The sequence below is a fragment of the Neoarius graeffei genome, chromosome 23, assembly GCF_027579695.1.
Source record: "Neoarius graeffei isolate fNeoGra1 chromosome 23, fNeoGra1.pri, whole genome shotgun sequence".
Lineage (NCBI taxonomy): Eukaryota > Metazoa > Chordata > Actinopteri > Siluriformes > Ariidae > Neoarius > Neoarius graeffei.
The window spans coordinates 3849771-3875003 of NC_083591.1; the positions used below are offsets into that span (position 1 = coordinate 3849771).

Genomic DNA, 25233 nt, shown 5'->3' on the forward strand with positions numbered 1-25233 from the left:
CACCTCCATCATTAATATAATATCACACCCTCAGCACACACCTCCATCATTAATATAATATCACACCCTCAGCACACACCTCCATCATTAATATAATATCACACCCTCAGCACACACCTCCATCATTAATATAATATCACACCCTCAGCACACACCTCCATCATTAATATATCACACCCTCAACACACACCTCCATCATTAATATAATATCACACCCTCAGCACACACCTCCATCATTAATATAATATCACACCCTCAGCACACACCTCCATCATTAATATATCACACCCTCAGCACACACCTCCATCATTAATATAATATCACACCCTCAGCACACACCTCCATCATTAATATAATATCACACCCTCAACACACACCTCCATCATTAATATAATAATCTCACTGCAACTACAGGCGAATACTCCCACAGCATCTCTCAACAGTTCTGTGTTTTCTAAATTGTGGATGTGAAACTCGGTGTCTAGTCACTCTGTTTATGGATTTAATAAAAGGAGACAGGTGAATAATTATTTCCAGATTAAAGAACAGTGTTCTATGAGTTTATTCACAAGAGTTTGTCATTAAAGAACAGAAACAAAGGCACAGAAGCGGAACTTTCATCACTCATCAACACAGCTGTTTCCCTGCTCAGCTTTGTTCCCGGCCGGTACTAAAACAGCGGTGCACATGTGTCTCACTAATATTGTTCCGATTTATTTATTTTTTTACTGTTAGCAACTAGCTAGCATAATCACAATATCACTGAGGCTTTATTTGAGAAATTATCGAAATGAAAACGCCGCAGATGAAGCGCAGTTACTCTAAACTTCCCGTGTGGATTGTAGAAGATCATCATGAGGTCAGTGATTAAAGTAAAATTTATTTCTGTAATCCCGAAAGAGTGTGGCGGAATCCCGAATGGGTGCTCACTTCCTGTTTAGGTGCCCTATGTAGAATGTAACGTCGTTGCTTTTGTACCCTACGTAGTGCACTCTGTGTATATTGTGGAGTTATTTGGGCTTTAAGCTGTAGGTATAAATGAGTTGAAGGTGAAATTGTGTTCTGTTGTGCTGTAATGCAACAACTGACAGTTATTAGTTCTGTGTAAATTAAAATGTACTGAGTTATAGTGTGCATTTATTTTATTACTATTCCTGATAGTTTGGATTAGGTTGCAGTTACAGACAGTTTGGATTTTTATTGTCAAAAAATGCAGAATAATGCTGTTTAAAGGAGAACAAAGCAGCATGCAAGGTTCAGTGTGCAGGATGATCATCCCAAAAACACACAGACAAAAAGTTAAATAGGATTTTGTGGAGGTGTTTTGATCAATTATGTCATTTGTGTGATCAAATAATCTCATCTCATCTCATCATCTCTAGCTGCTTATCCTTCTACAGGGTCGCAGGCGAGCTGGATCCTATCCCAGCTGACTACGGGCGAAAGGCGGGGTTCACCCTGGACAAGTCGCCAGGTCATCACAGGGCTGACACATAGACACAGACAACCATTCACACTCACATTCACACCTACGCTCAATTTAGAGTCACCAGTTAACCTAACCTGCATGTCTTTGGACTGTGGGGGAAACCGGAGCACCCGGAGGAAACCCATGCAGACACGGGGAGAACATGCAAACTCCGCACAGAAAGGCCCTCGCTGGCCACGGGGCTCGAACCCAGGACCTTCTTGCTGTGAGGCGACAGCGCTAACCACTACACCACCGTGCCGCCCCTGATCAAATAATAATAATAACAAATTTTGGAAATTTTGTGAGCCGAAATTATTTCCATATCCCTGCAACATCTTTATAGTTTTCTTATTTTTCTTTTTTGAGTAATAAGCAAATGTATTTGTGAGGTGAATGATGAAAAACAACACACACACACACACACACACACACACACAAAATCTACCTACAGTAATGTTGTGTGTTTTTTCCCCACATGCAGGTCGTGCAACATATCTACCGTGCCATCGGCTCTCGGCACATCCCGATGAAGGACGTGAAGATGGTTCACTTGGACTCGCACCCCGACCTGCTGATCCCCGTCAGCATGGCTGCACACACCGTGTTTGATAAAGAGACTCTGTTCAGGTGAGAGGATGTGAAACTTCATTTATCTCTTCTTACATGTGTGTAATTTACATGTGTGTTTCCTTCCTAGTGAGCTGAGCATCGAGAACTGGATCATGCCCATGGTGTACGCCGGACACGTGTCCCATGTCGCCTGGCTTCATCCGTACTGGGCTCAGCAGATCCAAGAGGGCGAGCATAAGATGTGTGTCGGGAGGGACACGTCCACAAACACCATCAGGTGACGCAGCACCACTGTGTCTGTTACAGGAGTGTTATTACATGTAATAAACAGCAATTATTAGAGTTGAGATTTAGACTCAAGTCATTTGAGTTTGTTTTGCTAAATGAGTCCTTCAGATTCTTTCACAGATCTGTGCCGGCTGATCAACTAACGCTTGGATCTTGAGGTGTATAAAATAGCTCATAATCGTTGTTATTATTATTATTATTATTATTATTATTATTATTATTATTATTGTATCATAAGCTCATATGTCCATGTTTGGAAGAATTTTCACACCGAATCAAACACACACTACTCATGCGTGCACTGAAACAGTGGAAATCTCCAGCTCCAAGGTCAAATGAGCTCTAACTGACTCACCTGATTCGCTGAATATTAGAGAAGTGAATCTCAGGCATGATGAAAATATTCGCTGATTCAAATATTGATTCACTGAACAACAAAGGAGCAAATCTTTGTCATGACTGAAAGGTTCACTGATTCAAACTTTGATTCAAATCTCATTTATGGCTGAATGATTCACTGAATCAAATACTGATTTGATGAACGAGAGGTTAGTGAATCTCTGTGATGACCAGAAGATTCACTGAATCGAGTGTTAACCCGCTGAACGAGTCATGATTGGAAGGTTTCCTGATTCATGCTCTGACTTGCTGAATTAGAAGGAAGTGATTTTCAAAAGATTCACTGAATCAAGCTGAAAAAGAGAGACACAAATTTGTTTGCAAATGATTCGTTCTTTCTGAACGAATCACTCAGGTGAACAAATCAGTATCGTATCAGTCACTGACGTACAGAGCTGCTCTTTTCGTTCAGTTGCTGCTGACTGATAAATGATTATTAAAACGCATTTTACACTGTATTGGTTTGCGTTATATATTCATCTCTAATTTTTTAAAATCAGCAAATCAATATTTGAATCAGTGAATCATTTGGTTCGCACCTCTCTTGATCTGCTGGTCAGGATTTGAATCAGTGGATCTTTCAGTTGTGACTAAGGCCCAATCCCAATTCTAATTTCTACCCCTCCCCCTTCCCCTCCCCCTTCCCCTTGGCCCTTCCCCTTGAAACTGAGCTACAAGGGATAGGGCTTGAAATTCAACCCCTACGTATTGGGATAGCCCTTCAACGATCGCATACGTCATCGTGTACCTCCGTCAGCGTTTACGTTAGCAAAACGCGACCAAATGCGTCACTGGCTGCGACCAGCCGCTACAGTCAGAGCCAGAACCAGAAATCTCTGCTGGCAGGGTGTGATTTGTTAACTAACACCACTGAATGGGATATCTTTGGCGCTTCGTGCACCACATCCGACAGAATGAGGTGTCAGAACACTCATGTAAACAATAAAAGCGAGAATAACAGAACAAAACGTACGCAGTCAAGCAACCGAAAACAATACTCACTCCCAAAGCTTTTTAGCAGCAGCTTGGATTTCAGAAATCGCTGCTCATTCTCAGCTCGAAAGCGAATCAAGCGGCGTGTTTCCTCTGGATAACAACTTAAAACATGTAAATAATGGAGAAAATACATTTATGACAATCTTTCGCCGCCGGAACCGCCATCTTTCTGAAATCCGCATGAAATCTCGCTGAAATCCGCATGGCATTGTGGGAAATCACTCAAACCCCTTCGTTCGGAGTCAGCTCCAGGAAAATCTCCGTTTGGAGGGGTACAGAAGCCCTACCCCTTCCCCTACCCCTCCGCGTTAACTGGGATTGGGATACCCCTACCCCTTCACGTGAACGCGCAAAATGGAGGGGAAGGGCCAAGGGGTATGTCCAAGGGGTGAAATGGGATTCGGCCTAAGTCTAGCAGATTGTCAAATTCTCAGTTTCTGCTTTTATACCAAAGCCACATTTGAGCTCATTCACCAGATCAGTATACAGTCCAAAAGTGAAGGTTATATTATATTTAATAAAAGTTTTTGTGCTCCTAAATTGAAGGAATCATTCTTATACTTCTAATTTAAAAATAATTGATTAGAATTAAATCCATTCCCATCTATAATTATTTTAAATGTCAAGCGAAAGTAAAGTAAAGAAGGTCATTAATTATAACCTTTTATTACTCGTGTATGAAGAATTTCCAGATGATTTAAAATGTCAAGTGAGTGGACTTAGATGTTAAAGACGTTTCCACACTCATCTAAAAACCTCCATCAGCTCTGAAGAGCGCTGAAATGTTCACGCCATGATCCTGATCCCTCACATTGACCTAATTTTCATACTGATGGAGTGGACGAGAGGGAAAGTGACTTTGAGAACTCCTCTTTAATGAATTTTCCACTTCAGAGTCACAAGCACAGATGATTACTTCCTGAGCGATGCTCTGTACGTTCCTGCTGAGCAGCTCGAAGACGGGAAGCCCTTCCATCTCAGCGTCATCCGGGTGGATCCAGCGCACACGTCTGACAGGAACCAGGATAACGAGCAGCAGAACGCTGCGAAAAAATCCAAACCGTCGGACCCTCAGCCGGGCAGCAGTGGGTCATACGGTGGTGTATCGCAGCCAGCAGATGGCAGCAGCAGCGCACTGAGTGCAGAGGAAGCCAAGGCTTCAGCTGTAGGCAGCCTACTGAGTGTGCTCAAGCAGGACGATCCCTACATCCTCGATATCGACCTGGATTTCTTCTCCTGTAAGAATCCCTTCAAGGAAATGTACACACAGGTACTGAGCGATAAGCTTATTTTAATTTTTCGTTCTCTTCACATAAACATCGTCTGCAGAAATCATTTATTTTCTCTGAGCGAAAGTTTCTCAGTAGCATTTTTTTCCCCTTCAAAATCCTAAGATTTAAAGTCGGAAAAATTCCAGAGATGGAAAAGTAATAAAAATAAAACTAATTTAAAATTTAAACAGTGTCTAAAATATAGTATGATTTGAGAGTTTATAATTTCTCATCTCATCTCATTATTTGTAGCCGCTTTATCCTGTTCTACAGGGTCGCAGGCAAGCTGGAGCCTATCCCAGCTGACTACGGGCGAAAGGCGGGGTACACCCTGGACAAGTCGCCAGGTCATCACAGGGCTGCACATAGACACAGACAACCATTCACACTCACATTCACACCTACGCTCAATTTAGAGTCACCAGTTAACCTAACCTGCATGTGTTAGGACTAGGACTGTTTTGGCCTCTAGAGGCCGCTGTTATTTCCTTTTCATGTCGTGTTTATTTTGGCCTCTAGAGGCCGCCACTGTTCCTGTGTTTTGTGTTTGTGTTAATTGCCTAATTATCTTCACCTGTGTCCTTAATTAGTTTGTCTATTTATACCCCTGAGTTCAGTCCTCTTGTCACGGAGTCTTTGTGCTGTTATGTTTATCTCCAGTTTCCTTTGTACTGTGTTTTTTGATCTTCTTAGCTTTTGTATTTTTGCACTTTGCTTTTCTTTTGGATTATACTCTTTGGGTTTTTTTTGTCTTTTGTTTTGCCTTGTATATAGTGTATATAGTTTAAATAAACCTTTTGATTCTTTTTCTACTTCCGCCTCACGCCTCTGCATTTGAGTCATCCCCCTGGTGGCCTAGTGGGGGTTTGCTGGATTATCACACCAACGAACCAGGTTCGAATCCCAGCAAAACCCTAACAGAAAGACTCCGTCATGACCGACTCAGCAGAGGCTGCTTCAACTGTCTACCCGGCCAACCTTCAGGGAATTATGGCAGCTTTGACACGCTTCGGAGCGACCATGGACGCTCATGGACGTACGCTCACCAGCCAACGTGAGGCCCTCGCTCGCCACGAGGAACTGCTTCAGCAAATTGGGAAAACCCTGGCACAGCTGACATCTCTGCCTGCATCTCCTGCTCCTGATCCAGTTCCTGCTCCTGATCCAGCTCCCACTCCTGCTCCAGTGCCTCCTGCAATGCTGCCTTCTTCACCTCGCGAACCCAGCCTTCCTGCACCACAGAGGTATGACGGCAAGCACAGTGAGTGCCGAGAGTTCCTTACCCAGTGTCAACTCACCTTTGAGCTTCAGCCTACCACCTACACTACGGATCGCCGCAAGATTGCCTTTGTGATCACCTTATTAGCTGGTAAGGCGCGAGCCTGGGCTACTGCTATCTGGCAAAGACAGGGACCTGAGTGCTTTGATTTCCAGCTGTTTTCTGAAGAGATGCTTCGGGTCTTCGATCAGGCAGACATCAGTACCGACGCAGCCCGAAAGCTCATGTCCATCCGGCAAGGAGGAAGCGTCGCAGATTACGCCATCTCGTTCCGAACACTCGCAGCAGTAAGTGGATGGAACGAGACTGCCCTGGTGTCAGCCTTCCACCATGGTCTGTCTGACCCCATCAAGGATGGTCTGGCCTCTATTGGATGCCCAAGTGACCTCGAAACCCTCATCTCACATGCTATTCGTCTGGACAACAGGATGAGAGAACGCCACCAAGCCTTGAGCCCCCCCAGCCTCCCTACCTCTACCTGGAGACCATCTACCTCCTTCAGTGACTGTCCAGAACCCATGCAAGTGGGTCGTACTCGCCTCTCCGCATCTGAGAGGGAGCGCAGAAGGAGGGACAAGTGCTGCATCTACTGTGGCAAGCCTGGTCACTTCCGAGCATCATGTCCCGAACTCTTGGGAAAAGGACCGCCCCGTCCAGCCGAGGGAGGGTTGTGACGGGGCCTACCCTCTCTCCCGGACTCCCTGGCCAAGGAATCTACATCCCGGTCTCCATCTCCTGGGGTGAGTCTGTCCACTCTTGTCAAGCTTTGATAGACTCAGGGGCGGCTGGGAACTTTATGGATATTCACTTCGCCCAAAGCATCAATATTCCGACTGCACCTCTTGAAGTCCCACTGTCTGTGTCTGCCCTCGATGGCCAAGCGTTAGGTGATGGAAGAGTCACCCAAGTTACTTCTCCAGTTTTCCTCCAGTCTCAAGGTCACAAGGAAGAAATATCCCTGCACCTGATTCCTTCACCTGAGTTCCCAGTTATTCTAGGCCTTCCTTGGCTTACTCGCCACAACCCTCGCATAGACTGGGTAACAAGCCAGGTTGTGGAATGGGGCCCTGCATGCCATGCCTCTTGTCTGCTCTCCTGTGTCTCCTGCCGAGCCCCCTGATCTCACCGAGTTATCTCAAGTTCCCACAGAGTACTGGGATCTCAAGGAGGTATTCAGCAAGAGCAGGGCCGCCGTTCTTCCTCTGCACCGGGCCTACGACTGTGCCATCGACTTGCTCCCTGGGACTACCCCTCCTCGTGGCAGACTGTTTTCACTCTCTCAGCCAGAACGCAAGGCCATGGAGGAATACCTCAAAGATGCCCTGGTCTCTGGGTTTATTCGACCCTCCACTTCACCTGCTGGAGCCGGCTTCTTCTTTGTCGGCAAGAAGGATGGGGGGCTCCGACCATGTATTGATTACAGGGGCCTGAATAAGATCACTGTGCGCAACCGATATCCCCTTCCGCTGATGTCCACAGCTTTCGACCTGCTCCAAGGCGCCACCGTCTTCACCAAGTTGGACCTACGGAACGCATACCACCTCATCCGTATCCGACAGGGAGACGAGTGGAAGACTGCCTTTAACACCCCGTCTGGGCACTACGAATACCAGGTGATGCCCTTCGGACTCACCAACGCACCAGCTGTTTTTCAGGCCCTAATCAACGACGTCTTAAGGGACATGATTAACCTATACGTTTTTGTCTACCTCGACGACATCCTTATCTTTTCCAAGACCGTGCAGGAGCACCGCCACCATGTCCGCCAGGTTCTCCAGAGGCTGCTACAGAACAATCTGTTCGCCAAGGCCCAGAAATGCGAATTTCATGTTCCCGAGGTCTCCTTTCTGGGATTTATTGTACGGACAGGCCAACTCCAAATGGACCCTGCCAAGACCCTGGCCGTCCGGGATTGGCCTACTCCCAAGTCCGTTAAGGAGGTTCAGCGGTTCTTAGGATTCGCTAACTTCTACCGCAAGTTCATCAGGAACTTCAGTTCTGTGGCAGCACCCATGTCAGACCTCACCAAAGGGACAGGTGGATCTTATGGCTGGTCTCCTCAGGCAGAAAAGGCGTTCAAAGACCTCAAGGACCGCTTCTGCACGGCACCCATTCTGGTTCTCCCGGACACCTCCCAACCATTCATCGTGGAGGTGGACGCCTCGGACAGTGGTGTCGGCGTGGTGCTCTCTCAACGTTCGGAAGGAAAGCTGCACCCCTGCGCTTACTTCTCCCACCGTCTGAGTCCTGCTGAGTCCCGGTACGATGTGGGGGATCGAGAACTGCTAGCGGTCAAACTGGCCCTTGAGGAGTGGAGGCACTGGCTGGAGGGAGCACAACATCCATTCCTGGTTTGGACTGACCACAAGAACCTGGAGTACCTCCAGCAAGCCAAGAGACTGAACCCTCGACAGGCTAGGTGGGCCCTGTTTTTCAGTCGGTTTGACTTCACCCTCTCATACCGCCCCGGCTCCAAGAACACCAAACCTGACGCACTGTCCAGACTGTTCTCTGCCACTAACAGGGAGAATGAAGTCGGGCCTATTATCCCTGTGTCCCGGATTGTGGCCCCTGTCCGCTGGGGTATTGAGGAGGCTGTCCGACGAGCCCAACGCCAGGACCCCGGTCCTGGGACGGGGCCACCAGGCCTCTTGTACGTCCCACATCAAGCCCGGGCCAAGGTTCTCCAGTGGGGTCACTCTTCCCCTCTCACCGCCCACCCGGGAGCTCGGAGGACCCTGGACTTCCTGAAAAGACGCTTCTGGTGGCCTAACATGGAGAAGGAAGTAAGGTCATTTGTCCTGTCCTGTGAGGTTTGCACCAGAACCAAGAACCCACGACAGCGTCCCCAGGGTCTCCTGCATCCTCTGACCATTCCCCGGCGTCCCTGGTCCCACGTGGCAGTCGACTTTATCACGGGTCTCCCTGAGTCACAAGGTAACACGGTCATTTTGGTCTTAGTTGACAGATTCTCCAAGGCCTGCCGCTTCATACCACTGTGCAAACTCCCCTCTGCTCTTGAAACTGCGAAACTTTTGTTTAATCATGTCTTCCGAGTCTTTGGTCTTCCACAGGACATCGTCTCAGACCGAGGGCCCCAGTTCTCCTCCCGAGTGTGGCACGGGTTCTGCAAGGTCATCGGAGCCACTGCCAGCCTCTCCTCTGGGTTTCACCCACAGTCCAATGGTCAGACGGAGAGGCTCAACCAGGACCTGGAAACCACCCTGCGAGGCCTGGCTATGGATAACCCGACATCGTGGAGCACCTGGCTGCCATGGGCGGAGTACGCCCACAACACCCTGCAGTCATCGGCCACCAAGCTGTCGCCATTCCAGTGCCAATTCGGGTTCCAGCCACCTCTGTTCCCGGACCAGGAGGAGGACGCGGGGGTGCCCTCGGTCAACCAATATGTGAGACGGTGTCGCAAGACCTGGAGCAAGGTCAGGAAGACCCTCATACAGACCTCCAGAACCAACCAGACTCAGGCCAACCGCCATAGAAGACCTGCACACGCTTTCCGCCCTGGGCAGCGTGTTTGGCTGTCCACTAAGGACCTTCCACTGCGGGTGGAGAACCGCAAGCTTGCTCCTCGCTACATTGGCCCCTTCAAGGTGGTGCGCAGGGTGAACCCTGTCTCCTACCGGCTCCAGTTGCCCCGGACTCTGAGGATCAACCCCACTTTCCATGTTTCCCTGTTACGGCCCGTACTGACGTCTACGTATGCCCCTGCCCCTAGGAACCCCCCACCCCCCCGCATCTTCCAGGGGCAGACTGTGTTCACTGTGAATCGCCTGCTTGACTCCCGCCGGGTCCGCGGCGGGTTGCAATATCTGGTGGACTGGGAGGGCTATGGTCCTGAGGAGCGCTGCTGGGTTCCTGCTCGGGATGTCCTTGATAAAGAACTATGTCGGGACTTCCATTCGGCCCATCCGGATCGCCCTGGGAACGTCAGGAGACGCTCCTAGAGGGGGGGGTCCTGTTAGGACTAGGACTGTTTTGGCCTCTAGAGGCCGCTGTTATTTCCTTTTCATGTCGTGTTTATTTTGGCCTCTAGAGGCCGCCACTGTTCCTGTGTTTTGTGTTTGTGTTAATTGCCTAATTATCTTCACCTGTGTCCTTAATTAGTTTGTCTATTTATACCCCTGAGTTCAGTCCTCTTGTCACGGAGTCTTTGTGCTGTTATGTTTATCTCCAGTTTCCTTTGTACTGTGTTTTTTGATCTTCTTAGCTTTTGTATTTTTGCACTTTGCTTTTCTTTTGGATTATACTCTTTGGGTTTTTTTTGTCTTTTGTTTTGCCTTGTATATAGTGTATATAGTTTAAATAAACCTTTTGATTCTTTTTCTACTTCCGCCTCACGCCTCTGCATTTGAGTCATCCCCCTGGTGGCCTAGTGGGGGTTTGCTGGATTATCACACCAACGAACCAGGTTCGAATCCCAGCAAAACCCTAACAGCATGTCTTTGGACTGTGGGGGAAACCGGAGCACCCGGAGGAAACCCACGCGGACACGGGGAGAACATGCAAACTCCGCACAGAAAGGCCCTCGCCGGCCACGGGGCTCGAACCCGGACCTTCTTGCTGTGAGGCGACAGCGCTAACCATTACACCACCGTGCCGCCCAGTTTATAATTTAAATAATAATAAAAATCATAATAATTGAACAATTTTACATAATTTGAAAAGTATTTTAAAAACATTAATTTTGAAATAATTATAAATCAGGATTTTTTTTGGTAACACTTTTTTCTTTTGAAGGTTAAGTGCAGGGATAACATTAGGGGTGGGGTTATGCTCAGGGGCGGGGTTAATGCTCCTGTTTATTCGACTATATTCAAACCATCGAATATAATAATTTCCAACCACATCACGCTCACGCCACCAAATTCATCCAAATCTTTCGTGAACAAGGAATAACACACTCGGTGTCATGCGGTTATCGGAAAGTAATCAATGTCAGGGTGCTGTGATGCAAAGTGACGCGCGTCCTGAAGTGTTTTCTTCCTTTTCTAGCTTACAACAGCAACTCGACAACGAGTATGGTTTTTATTATTTATACTTTTTATCCATTTATAGTTACATTTAATCTTGTGGAACATCCAGTTATATTACCGCAGCTTTAAATAAGTAAGAAGATTAAAACTGCTGTTGTAGAAAAATATTTATCTTCAAGGATGAAACATTACAAAGGATTGAACAGAGTGAAGTGAAGTTGGTCAGGTATAGGGATTTTTTTTTTTAAATAAACTGCGATGATAGTTCATGTATCATGCAGCAGGGGGCGCTAAGTATTCAAACCCACACCTTCATCAGGGGGCGGCACGGTGGTGTAGTGGTTAGCGCTGTCGCCTCACAGCAAGAAGGTCCTGGGTTCGAGCCCCGGGGCCGGCGAGGGCCTTTCTGTGTGGAGTTTGCATGTTCTCCCCGTGTCCGCGTGGGTTTCCTCCGGGTGCTCCGGTTTCCCCCACAGTCCAAAGACATGCAGGTTAGGTTAACTGGTGACTCTAAATTGAGCGTAGGTGTGAATGTGAGTGTGAATGGTTGTCTGTGTCTATGTGTCAGCCCTGTGATGACCTGGCGACTTGTCCAGGGTGAACCCCGCCTTTCGCCCGTAGTCAGCTGGGATAGGCTCCAGCTTGCCTGCGACCCTGTAGAAGGATAAAGCGGCTACAGATAATGAGATGAGATGAGACCTTCATCAGGCCTTTCACCTTCACATCCCCAACACATTAACTTCATTTAATGTTCTTTATACATTCTGTCTCTGCTGCTTCCTCTGACTTCTGAATCATGTGCATGATAAATAAATAAAACCGACGGGTTATTGTTACGAAGCTGCTAGGACAGGATGGGATCTCTACGGAAGTGACGCAGGATCTCAGAGAAACAATCCTGGACTTACATACAGTGCACACGACATGGATACAGTAGAGGAAACAGGATGCTGAATAAACACAAAGTATGACGTGTAGAGCGGATGCTGAGGAGCTCGTGCATGTGATTTAGCTGTACATCAACATTCATTCATTTATTCATTCAGAAGGGGCTTTGATCTAAAGCAGTGTGCACACGAGGCCCTCAGAGATGCACTCGGGGGTTAACGGGGCAGAAAACGTGATCAGGATTGTTGGAAAATCATGACATTTCAACTGGAATACAGGAATACAGTAATGTTGTGGGTTTTTTAATGGTGTAAACAATTATACATAATCGTAATAATATAATTATACATCAATAGTTATGTAATTTATAAAATGTATAAATATTTTATTAGTAATAATAATCAATTGTTTATGTTAATATTAAAACTGTTTTAACATATTAAAATTAACAAAAATTATTTAACATTGAAGAAAAATTTTTTTTTTACAATTTTTAATACAAATTTTTAACATCAGGTTTTTCTTGTCAGTCTGTAATTATTCCAAAGCAAATTCATAAAAAGATTTTATGATCTCTAAGTACATTGTGACACTGGTATAGTAGGGGAGAGCGGGGAAACTTGGGACACATTTTATCTTTTGTAGATTGTGTGTAGGGTTGCAAAGGAGTAGAAAGTTTCCGGGAATTTTGGAAACTTTCCCGGAAAGTTTCCGGGAATTTTGAAGGGCCTGGGAATATCGGGAATTTTCAATTTTGGCATTTATTAAGTTTTAAACATTTTAAAACATTTCATCACCCAGAAAAACAAATCAAAACCCATGTTAAGCCTTTCTTTCAATTATGTACTGTTTTGTGCTAATTAAGAATAGGACATATTGCTAAATGCCAATTAATAAAATGCTTTTAGTTTTTCAATATGAGTATCATATTCAGATTTTTCAGTGAAAAATTATTATTCTCAATCTCAATTTTCTAGTCCGAGGGACACTTAATTGAAATCCAGTCAAAATTGTCAAAGGTCAAAAGTGCATTCCCAAGTTCCCTACCGTACCACAAAAGTGTAGAAGGTCTGGTATCCCTTGGTCTACTACACATATTTTGAATACATTTTTTTGTGTGTTGGGGACCTCTCGAATCTGCATTTGAATAGACTTCTATTAAGTGTCCCTCAGACAAGATATCTAGCAATTTTGAATTGAATAGGTTATTTTTCTAGAGTGTACCCTTTGGTAAGAATTAACTGGAAATCTAACTCCTTGCATAACAAGTAGTGATTTCTAAAAATCTTGCAAAAACTCAATTTTGACCATTTTTATTACAAAATTTTACAAAACTTGAAGACTTGTCTACAGATTTAATCACAAAGGTATCACATCATAAAATAACAAGGAATATTAAAAAATTTAAAATTTCTAATTACTAGTGGTCTTGAAATAAGTTTCGTTGCTTGTAAAATATATTAGTGCCGCTTTTTTATTTGAATCTGGAGCAAGGCTGTTTAATGTCATTGTTTTAATAGCATTGTTATTAAACAATCATTGTTATTAACCCTAATCATTACTTCTAATCCGATAATTTGCAAGCAAATTACTTGACAGGATATGGTTTACAAACCAGTTGCAAAATGAAAAAGGAATTCAAGTTGTTGAAGTATAATTCGTAAACAAAAAAGTTACAGGACGCAATCTTCAAAATCATAAGTAGAGTTAAAGTTGCTTTTGAAGAGAAGTTCTCACAAAGTCTAAGGTTATTGTTAAATTCATTCTACATGTAGCAGGGAAAACCCGTATTGTTTTTGTAAAACATTTGGTGGTTATTAATTTTCTCAGTTGTTTAATTAGTTGCATGCTTGTTTTTGCTTGTATGTTCTTCTGAACATAACAGAGACCCAGAGAAATATCTTAATCCGAATAAAAGGACCTTATTTTTTTGTATCAATTTTTAAGTAAAGTTGGTTTTGAAAATTCCCGAAAGTTCCCCAAAATTCCCATAAATTCCCGTTAATTCCCAAAATTTCCATGGAAATTTTCCACTCTGAAAATTCTTGGGAATTTTGCAACCCTAATTGTGTGAAATTATTTTCAGGTCGCGTCACATTTATATTGCATTCGAGAGTATTTACTCTCCACTTTAATCTTACCGCAACATTAATTCCTCAGCTTGTCACATATTCTGGCCTTCAGGCTTCACTTTTTCTGTCATTATTTTTTGAGACATTGAGGGGAGACATAGGGAGGCAAAGTGAAACGCAGCGATCCTAGTGGTAGCGTTCCTATGCCGAGAGCCATACTATTGAAAATCCCATAGACCCGATTTTAAAAAAATCCCACGAAGTTATGACGTGGAACTTGTACACGCCCAAAAAATATGTTGTATATGTTGGGATTATCTACTAACTGTGAAAGTATCAGGTGAAATTTCGTTGTCTTTTAAAAGATCGAAATTGCGCCTAACCTGTCAGAAACGGACGACAACCAAACTGTCTAGTCAGAGTTGCTCATATTACGTCAGCAGTAGGCTTGATAAGTTTTGTTCTCCATACTAGCCCTTACGAGTGCTGACAGCTCTCCCTGTGAATAGCGGCAGTTGACTACATGCGCTGATCTGTAATGGTTATCCCCACGAGGGATGCATTTCTTATTGGTACAGAAATACTCTGCCAACCACGCTATACAAATCGGCATGTTGATGTAGGCTACTCGCCGCCGCTACCTGCTACAGATTTGGAAAGGCGCTAGACTTGCGGTGACGTCACATATGCGACGTCGGGTCCGTGTAGTCTTTGATCAGCTTATTAAAAAAACATTCAAAACAATTCAAACCGGTGGAAAAAATAAAGTATGATCACCAGGATCAATAGAGCTGCCCGACATGCACAGCATATGGAAGCCATTGTCTTAACTTTGAAGTGTAACCCGAAATGTAATTTTTTGAAAAGATATTCCCATTCATTTTGCCAGAGGTTGGAACGCATCCAGGAGGGGGCGATGAGATTACTTTCCCTCCCTATGGGACCAAAATAAAATCCTTAGCTTCATCTTATATGTTTAATTTTTATTTATTATCTCGTAAATGTGTCCGATATGAACTGTATGAACACACAGTGCTGGTACAACAACAGAAAAATGTCAGTTTACCTAAAACCTGACTCGAGAAAATGGTTCTTCTCAAGAAGGAATGGAATAAGATTAATCCTCATGCAGGGACACGCCCACATTTTTAACAAACATTTGTAAACTGTTTTATCTTTGTCAACCACAAGAAAAAACGCGTAACGTGATGAACTGTACCAACTCTCCCCATTTTAAATTTTTAAAATCCTTAAATGTTTTTTTCCTAGAATTTAAGTTTAATAAATAATACAATTTATTTTTTTCACAGTGCAGTTTCCATCAAATCCTGCGCTCTGATTGGCTGGCGAGCAGGTCCGTATCCTACGATACGGACCCCAGTTACAGACCCTGGTTATGGACCTCTGGCGACTCGCTCGTTCACAACAACAACAAACATAGTAGCATTTTTTGTCAACATTTATCTTTTTTATAAGATTTATTTATAAGATTTTTATCAAAAATCTTATAAATGTTTGCCAGCATTTCTCAGGAGAATAGCATTAATTTTACAGCATGGATAGCGATAACGACAGTGTTCACAGTGAAAGCGAGTTTTACTACCCTGAGGAAGAAGAAATAAAAGAAAACATTTCAGGAGAAAGCTAAAAACCTCTAACTGTTGCTAACGCCGAGCAAAAACATGGCTGAATCCTGAATGACTCCTATTTGTATAAATAGGGGACTACATAGGCAGCAAAATGTAGTTTTTTCCTGCCATGGAAGTGCACTTGTATACCGAGAAGGAAGCAATTTGCATTACAGCCGTGAATGAGGATTCAAAATGGCGGCTCAGCTCGGTTTTCCCTTTCGGGCGCTCTCGTTTTCTGTTAGAATTTGGTAAAGAAAAAAATAAATATATTATTTACCAGCTTAAGGTCGGTCCATATGGTGAAATATAGTGACCTCGGCCTTGAATACTGACCTCAGCCCAGAGGGACTTGGTCAGTACTTTCAAGACCTCGGTCACGGTATTTCACAATACGGACCTCCCAGCTGGTAAATAACATATATATCTGATAACTCGAGGCTACAGACTTTAATTCCTAACAAATCCCCAATTCACCAGCGCACATTTAACTGTTATTCCACGAAATTGAGTCGTCCATGAGCTGGTAGTCGTCGATAATCCGTGTACGATGAGATTGAGTGGAATAACTGTTTTATTCTATCCACATTCACTGAATTTTGAGAAATGGAACATTTTTATTTTTTGCAAATTCAGTCAAATAAAACTTTATTCAAAATGTCCGACAAAATAATTTCTGCTTACGCGGACTCCTTAAAAACCTATCAATGGCGGCACAAATTGACTTTAGTGGGGTTTTTTTTGTTTTGGGTTTTTTTGTAGAAAGTGCTGTCTTACCGTCTGTCGTGTTGAGGTATAGAATAGCTTGACACTTGTTTAATTCTTCCTTGGACATTTCAGTTCTGTAATCTTCAAACAACTTTGAGTTTCTGAACCAGTCTAAAAAAATTCAACACATTTTAAGGTTTAAAGATGAAGAATGTAAACAAACCGGCGAAATGACAGGAGCAATTTGTGAAAAATGTAATAATAATTCATGAAAAAGTGGTGCATTCTTACCATCAAATCCTTTTATTCCATATTTTGTTGCTTTTTTTTGTATTTTTGGGTTTTGTTTTCAAGTTGAGTTTTTATTTCATCCTTGGTTGCTTCAGTAACACGCTCCACCATTTTGTTTTTCTCTACTCACGGTATATGAGCTGATATCCTAGTAGTAGAGTAGCCAATCAGAGCGTGCAATTGCTCATATCCAGTGAATGTGGAGAGAATAAAACACCATAGAATGGAGGTGAAGTAGAAAATACAAGTTTTGGTTAATAAAATATTGAACTGCACAAACATTACTGCAGTGTCCAGCTTCGTGGCTCCAAAGGAAGTTGGTTACTCTAAAGGCCAATTTATGCTGACAACGCAGTCCTCGCAGATGGCATCGCAGATGGCGTCTGCGAAGCCCCCCCCCCTTCGCAGACGCTCTGCGCGCACCTCCCAAAAATTGTGACCACCGCAGACAGCCTCGCAGACAGCGTCGCAGACAAGAGGGCTCTGATTGGTCCACTCTACATCTGCTGTACACGCACTTCCGCTTCCCTACTTTCCCGGTTTGGTTTGTTTTCACGACCGGCATTTTTAAAAACACGAGCGAAGATGGAGCAGCACGAAGAGCGGTTGATCGAGGAAGTGAGGAAGTACGGACATCTATACGACTCCAGTTCTAGTCATTATAAGTAACCGGAGGATAAACACTCCACTAACCACACCCACCAACTACTCCTAGCGATTTCGCGACTTCGCGCCCCCTTGCGTTGTGGCGGTGAATAACATCGCACACGCCTATTACTCCCCGCTCAACGATAAATTACAACTGTCTGCGAAAAGCTATCTGCGAAAGCCTTGTCGCAAGAGCATGCAGAGGCCTTTAGGGGCAACAGCTAACTTCTAATGGAATCTAAAACCTGATTGGTTGGAATTAACTAATTTATAGGAATGCAAACTGTCCCAAGTCTCCCCTGTCCTGAGTCTCACTGCTCTCCCTTATCATTATGCACCATTTTGGCAATTTACTCATTATGCTGTATTTGAACTCGCGAGTGGAAAGTCAGATCTCTGAATAAATCCGTTTGAGACGTCACATGTGTTCGAGCTACAAAGTGCAAAACAATATGGACGCCTCCATCTTTGTATTTATCAGGACTTATGAGTTGAGTGGAGATTTTCGAGTTGAAGTTTGGAAATTCCAATTAATGAGCAATAGAACACTCATCACTTTTCCCACTTTATTTTTTAGCATCTACAGTCGTGTTTTAGAAATCGAACTAAAAAAAACAAAGCTCTATCAGTCATCAAACAGCGTACACACAGAGAATTTTTATCCCAAAATTATTACAATAAACTAAATTGAACAATATTTGATTTTCTTTTCATGGACACACACACAAAATCTGCATCTTGCTGTACATAAGTCTGTTTAACAGGATAAAAGAAATAAATCACTCACATAACATGCTATTATAGGAAAACCATCAACGACACTTTTTCACATTTTTCCAATAACTGATTTTTGTTCCTCTCGTACCACACCATTTCCCAACTATGAACTTTTTTATTTAAAAAAATAAATAAGAGCAATAGATCATACTTTTTATCCATTTATAGTTACATTCAGTCCAGTGGAACGTCCATGAAAGCGCTGACACTGGAGACTCCTTCCTTAAACACTTCTCTCCTTACAGGAAACTTTGTTTTCTCTGTTTATTATTAGTGTAGCGTCTGCAGTACACGGCTCTGTGAACAAGCTGATGCTGTAGAAACAAGAACGCCTTCTGGCCAATCAGAATCCAGAACTCAGTATGTCATATACAGATCTGTATTGTTCTTTAAAATAACGAATTGAAATGTTTCAACATTAAAAAATACTGTAAACAGTAATCAGTGAGCCATAACAAGTCAATATTTGGTGTGAGACGAAATTTTCTTTGTTTTAAAAAAAAAATCTCCGTCTGAGGTCCAGTGAGGTCAGTCTAATGTGGAAATGATCTGTAGGTTTTCCTGAGCATCTTCCAGAACCAGCCACAGTTCTTCTGGACACTTTGACTGTCACACTCACTTCTTCATTTTACACCAAAACCCAGCAGCCTTCATTATGCTTTCTTTTTTCATCTGAAAAGTGCTCGCTTATAATGGAATATGCTGCTCAGATACAGACTTTTTTTTTCTGTAACATTTAATTTTGTGCTGGAAAAAACCCCGAACAGGGCGACACGGTGGTGTAGTGGTTAGCGCTGTCGCCTCACAGCAAGAAGGTCCGGGTTCGAGCCCCGGGGCCGGCGAGGGCCTTTCTGTGTGGAGTTTGCATGTTCTCCCCGTGTCCGCGTGGGTTTCCTCCGGGTGCTCCGGTTTCCCCCACAGTCCAAAGACATGCAGGTTAGGTTAACTGGTGACTCTAAATTGAGCGTAGGTGTGAATGTGAGTGTGAATGGTTGTCTGTGTCTATGTGTCAGCCCTGTGATGACCTGGCGACTTGTCCAGGGTGTACCCCGCCTTTCGCCCGTAGTCAGCTGGGATAGGCTCCAGCTTGCCTGCGACCCTGTAGAAGGATAAAGCGGCTACAGATGATGAGATGAGATGAGAAAACCCCGAACATTTGGAACTCTAAAATATTTTTGTAATGTTTTGACTCGATAATGTAGAAGTCATGAAATAGAAATCTATAGCAAAGATTATATGGAAAAAATAGGGAGCCAAGACCTTTGCACAGTACTGTATTTCTGAGAGCCTGAAAAACATGAGCTGTTTACTTCTTGTGTGAGATGGAAAGGGGAAAGTTCTTTCATTTCTCAGAGAAAAGGTTATAAATAATAGTTGTGTGTGTGCCGTATAAACTGAGAAATTTTATTTTTATGAGTTCGATATAGTTCAGTCAGTTCAGTGGATGTTGTTTTGTGCTCCCTCTCTACAGGAAGAGTACTCCATCCTGCAGGAGCTGTACAGTTTCGAGAGGCCGCGTGAGGATGCAGACGAGGTAATGGAGGCTTTCAATCAAATTAGTGCTAACAACCGGAGAGAGAATGCAAAGTCCAACCCGAGCTGAACACACAGGCCATATTCTACACAGAATATCTCTGGAGAACAGCATGTGGGCACAGTGGGAGGTGGAGTTAAGGGTGGGTGGAATTGTAGGAAGGGTAGGTAGAGTTAACAGTGGGTGGAGTTATAGGTAAGGCAGGTAGAGTTAAGGGTAGATGGAGTTATGGGTAGGATGGGTGGAGTTAAGGGTAGGTGGAATTAAGGTTAGGTGGAGTTATGGGTAGGGTAGGTGGAGTTATGCATAGGTGGAGTTAAAAGGTGGAGTTATGGGTAGGGTAGGTGGAGTTATGGGTAGGGTAGGTGGAGTTATGCATAGGTGGAGTTAAAAGGTGGAGTTATGGGTAGGTGGAGTTATGGGTAGGGTAGGTGGAGTTATGGGTAGGTGGAGCTGTAGGTGCAGTTATGGGTAGGTGGAGTTATGGGTAGGGTAGGTGGAGTTATGGGTAGGGTAGGTGGAGTTATGTATAGGTGGAGTTAAAAGGTGGCGTTATGGGTAGGGTAGGTGGAGTTATGGGTAGGTGGAGCTGTAGGTGCAGTTATGGGTAGGTGGAGTTATGGGTAGGGTAGGTGGAGTTATGCATAGGTGGAGTTAAGAGGTGGAGTTATGGGTAGGTGGAGTTATGGGTAGGGTAGGTGCAGTTAAGGGTAGGTGCAGTTATGGGTACGTGGAGTCATGGGTAGGGTACGTGGCGTTATGGGTACTTGGAGTTAAGGGTGGTGTAGGTGGAGTTAAGGGGTAGGGTAGGTGGAGTTAAGTGTAGGGTACGTGGGGTTATGGCTACGTGAAGTTAAGGGTGGTGTAGATGGAGTTAATTGTAGGTGGAGTTATGGGTAGGGTAGGTGGAGTTATGGGTAGGTGGAGTTAAGTGTCAGGTAGGTGGAGTTAAGGATAGGTGGAGTTGCCTCCTCACACCCGAGGCATCGTGTTTCTCATAAAATGATTCCTTCATCTTCAGTAAGCTCTTTATCCTGGTGAAGATCATGGTGTATGCTGGGAATACTGGGAATGAGGTGGGAATACACCCTGAATCAGACACCAGATAAGCACGGTGGTCAGTTGTTCCGTGTGAAAGTGTGATTGTGTTGTGTAAACATGTCACTTCACACTGCTGAAACACTTCCCCAGGAGACGCTGTGTGAGTGTGTGGAGAGACGAACACGGCAGCTCGAGGATCTGGAGGTGGTGTTCGCTGACCTGCTGGAGGACGACAGTGAGCCCACTGTGGAGCGCTTAGCGGCTAAGCCTGGGTACACACACACACACACACACACACACACACACACGGTGCTGCAGAGGTCTCTGGTCTGTGGCCGCTATCAGCTTCACACACCGCTGATTTGAGCTGCAGTGGGGGGGGGGTTCCTTGTTGTGTGCGTGCACTCATGCTGATTTGTGTTTGTAGGATGAACTCTCTGGTTAAACTTGTCTGCAGCCTCAAGAGTCGTAATGAAACTCCAGACTACGAAATGGTAAAAACAAACAATGAATTTCTTTTAACTCTGTTTTTATGAGTTAAAACTCTGACCCCTAGTGGCACAACAGAAAAGCGTTTGATTCGAATCCCAATCGTGCCTCAGCCATTAGTACGAAATTGGTCGAGCTCCCTGCGTGGGAGGGGCTCCGTGGGTGGGAGGGGCTTACTGTGTCTCCCTTATCAATCACAGTGGCACGAGCCACTCATGGCCATCTGTGAGCTCATGTATGTGGAAGAGGGCAGATCACACTCTTGCTGTGGCGTTTACCCTGACCCTGTGTCACTTCCTGTGTGTTAGCCCCGCCCTCCCTCCTGGACTGTAGCTTTAAGAAGAGGAAGAACCGGGGTGTTCTGAACATCTCTAATCCTCACTGTACTGTTCTCTTTCGTACACTTGTGTGTGTGTGTGTGTGTGTGTGTGTGTGTGTGTGTGTGCAGGTCCACCAGGCCGGTCTGACCTGTGATTACTCAGAGCTTCCTCACCACGTCAGCAGTGAAGCAGAGATCCAGCAGCTGATGCTGACCGTGCGCTTGGTTCTGGGGTCTCTGCCCAAACCCACCCTCATCACCGTGTCCAGGTGAAAACCTCACACAGCATCAACCTTTTAATTCTGGACAGTGCAAAAGTTTGTACCCCCTATGGGATTTGAATGGAAAATGCAGAAGCTGTATCTCTGTATGAGAGCACAGGTGGAGATGAAGTGAGGGATCAGGAGCCATAAAGCTTTACAGCTGAAGTCTGAAGTGATTTTATAAAATTATAATATAATCCACCTTCACATTAGGCCACGCCTCCTACCTGTCTCTCATACTGCAGCAGAGTGAAAATACTGTGTATTTCATTTCATTCATTTTATTTATTCACAGAACTGTTTTTTTATGGTTTGTTTATCTCATCTCATTATCTGTAGCCGCTTTATCCTGTTCTACAGGGTCGCAGGCAAGCTGGATCCTATCCCAGCTGACTACGGGCGAAAGGCGGGGTACACCCTGGACAAGTCGCCAGGTCATCACAGGGCTGACACATAGACAACCATTCACACTCACATTCACACCTACGCTCAATTTAGAGTCACCAGTTAACCTAACCTGCATGTCTTTGGACTGTGGGGGAAACCGGAGCACCCGGAGGAAACCCACACGGACACGGGGAGAACATGCAAACTCTGCACAGAAAGGCCCTCGCCGGCCACGGGGCTCGAACCCGGACCTTCTTGCTGTGAGGCGACAGCGCTAACCACTACACCACCGTGCCGCCCCTTAATAATATATTTATTCACTTATTTGTTTTTTTTCTTTTAGTATTTATTTGCTTATTTATTTATTCATTCATGCATTCCTTATTTTTTTCATTCAGCTATTAGTTTATTTATTTGTTCATTCATTCACTAAATGTATTTATTTTTTATTCACTTATTTATTCACTCATTATTCATTCACTAGTTATTTTTTTCATTCATTCATTCATTTTTTGTTTATTTATTTATTCACTCATTTGTTCTGTTTTTGTTTATTTTATTTATTCAATAGTGTGTTTATTGATTCTTTAAACTGTATTTATTTTTTCATTCCTTCATTCATTCATTCGTCCATCCGTTTGTTTCTTCACTCATTCATTTTAAATGTTGTTAATTATTCATTCAGTAATTTTGTTTCTTTTTTGTTTGTTCATTCGTCTATCTATCTATCTATCTATCTATCTATCTATCTATCTATCTATCTATCTATCTATCTATCTATCTATCGATCTGCCTATGTTTCTGCCTGTCTCACACACAGGTCGAGTTTGGATGAGTATTGTCCTCCTGATCAGGTCGACTCTATTCAGAGCAGCATGCTGAATGTTCTAGAAACTCTCTTCGGTTCTTTAGATGTCCACAAGGAGTACGCAGAAGTTTCTGGAGAAAACACATCACAGGCCTCATGATGAAAGTCAGATTTAGTGCAGCTCTCTGATGCACACTGAGTGAACCTGTGTGTGTGTGTGTGTGTGTGTGTGTGTGTGTGTGTGTGTGTGTGTGTGTGTTTAAATTGAAGCTCCTGGAATCGATTTCTGTTTTGTTGAATTTGTTTTCAGTGAAAGATGGACCCCAGTGAAGTCCGTGTACTGAAATCTCTCTCTCACACACACACACACACACACACACACAGAGTTTGTCGTGTCTCTGTATCACACTGATTCCTGTGACAGAGGAACACTTTTGTTTCCCACTGAAGATTAAATCTTGTATTAAAAAGTTGTATTTTATATAAATATGTAATAAACTTTCAGCTCTAAAACACTTTCATAAAGATAATATATTAAAAAAACAAATGCAGCATGAGACAGAAGAAATTTCTATCTGTAGAATAAATTGCATTATTTATTTAATATCATGTTTGTAAAACTGAGTGATTAATTCTCAGCGCTCTGTCTGAACAGTGTACGCATCCTTCACTTCCTGGATCTTAGATCTGGGTGTGTTCATTTCTGAAGTGCTACAGACCACGCCTCTTTGACTGTAAGTGACAAGTAAAAGGGCCACGCCCCCTACTCTTCCTTCACTGAGACTGACTGTTTCAGAGGCCAGGCCTCTATCACTCACAGAAATATAGGCCGTGCCCTCTTCCTTCTTTCCTGGGGACTGAATCACAGCAGCCACGCCTTCTTCCTTCTTTGGGAACTGAATCACAGCAGCCACGCCTTCTTCCTTCTTTCCTGGGAACTGAATCACAGCAGCCACGCCTTCTTCCTTCTTTGGGAACTGAATCACAGCAGCCACGCCTTCTTCCTTCTTTCCTGGGAACTGAATCACAGCAGCCACACCTTCTTCCTTCTTTCCTGGGAACTGAATCACAGCAGCCACACCTTCTTCCTTCTTTCCTGGGAACTGAATCACAGCAGCCACACCTTCTTCCTTCTTTCCTGGGGACTGAATCACAGCAGCCACACCTTCTTCCTTCTTTGGGAACTGAATCACAGCAGCTACACCTTCTTTCTTTCCTGGGAACTGAATCACGGCAGCCACACCTTCTTCCTTCTTTCCAGGTGAATGAATCAATCACCGAGGCCACACCCTCTTCCTTCTTTCCTTTTGACTGAAAAGTACAGGAGCCCCAGCTTTCTCGTCCTTTTCCAGGTTCTGACGGATACAGAGGCCACACCCTCCTACCCTCATACTGTTGATGCGTAATTACACAGAGTTTCAGTTTTACTCTTCCGGAATTTTCTGAGATTTAAACATGCCACAGCTATTGAGTACAATCAGCGAAACCTTTATTTAAACTGTTGCTTTTTCTCTGTACTCACACATAACATCACATCCACAAAGATTTTTTGTTTATCACCTGCAACCTGCTCGGATCATCAGACTGCACACTCAGTTTAACGTGTTTATTTGGGATGTTGTTAAGTCTCTGTTTGTGTGGCTCTTCCTCTCCACACATCGGAGCGTCTTATTAAAAAAAAACATCTGCTGTGCGTCTGACTGGCTCCACACGAGTCTAATGGTTCTCCATGTGACCAAAACCTGATTTGTTTTTGTTCCTTCATGTCTTCCACAGCCATGCTGCTACATGTGCTGATATCCGTGTGTGTGTGTGCGTGTGCGCACATAATGTGCTCTCAGATGTTCCACGATTAACTTTGTCCTCAGTCCTTTACATGTCGGTGACCCATCCAAGGCCGTGGATACAGCTGTGCAGACAAAGTTATCTGTTACCTGTTGCTTAGCAACCTCATGGTCATATTATTTCTCCATGGCTCAGGGATGAGACACATCAGGACCATCACAACCAGGGTTGTTTTTATGATCTCAGCATCTGGATGCTACTGGAAACCAAAGCCTTGACACTGTTATTAATTTCGCTGGATTCTGCTCCGGACCAGGATATTTTACA

The 25233-nt window shown here is 44.1% G+C and overlaps 1 protein-coding gene across 1 annotated transcript; it reads left to right on the top strand.

The window, feature by feature from the left end:
• The first annotated feature begins 722 nt into the window (after nucleotides 1-722).
• c23h5orf22 (chromosome 23 C5orf22 homolog) lies at nucleotides 723-23632 on the top strand. Its single transcript, XM_060905607.1, has 9 exons — nucleotides 723-859; nucleotides 1953-2098; nucleotides 2169-2318; nucleotides 4619-4994; nucleotides 19752-19814; nucleotides 21006-21127; nucleotides 21283-21349; nucleotides 21793-21932; nucleotides 23134-23632. The coding sequence occupies exons 1-9, from the start codon at nucleotides 791-793 to the stop codon at nucleotides 23279-23281; spliced, it is 1281 nt and encodes a 426-aa protein (XP_060761590.1). The 5' UTR covers nucleotides 723-790; the 3' UTR covers nucleotides 23282-23632.
• Nucleotides 23633-25233: the final 1601 nt, after the last annotated feature.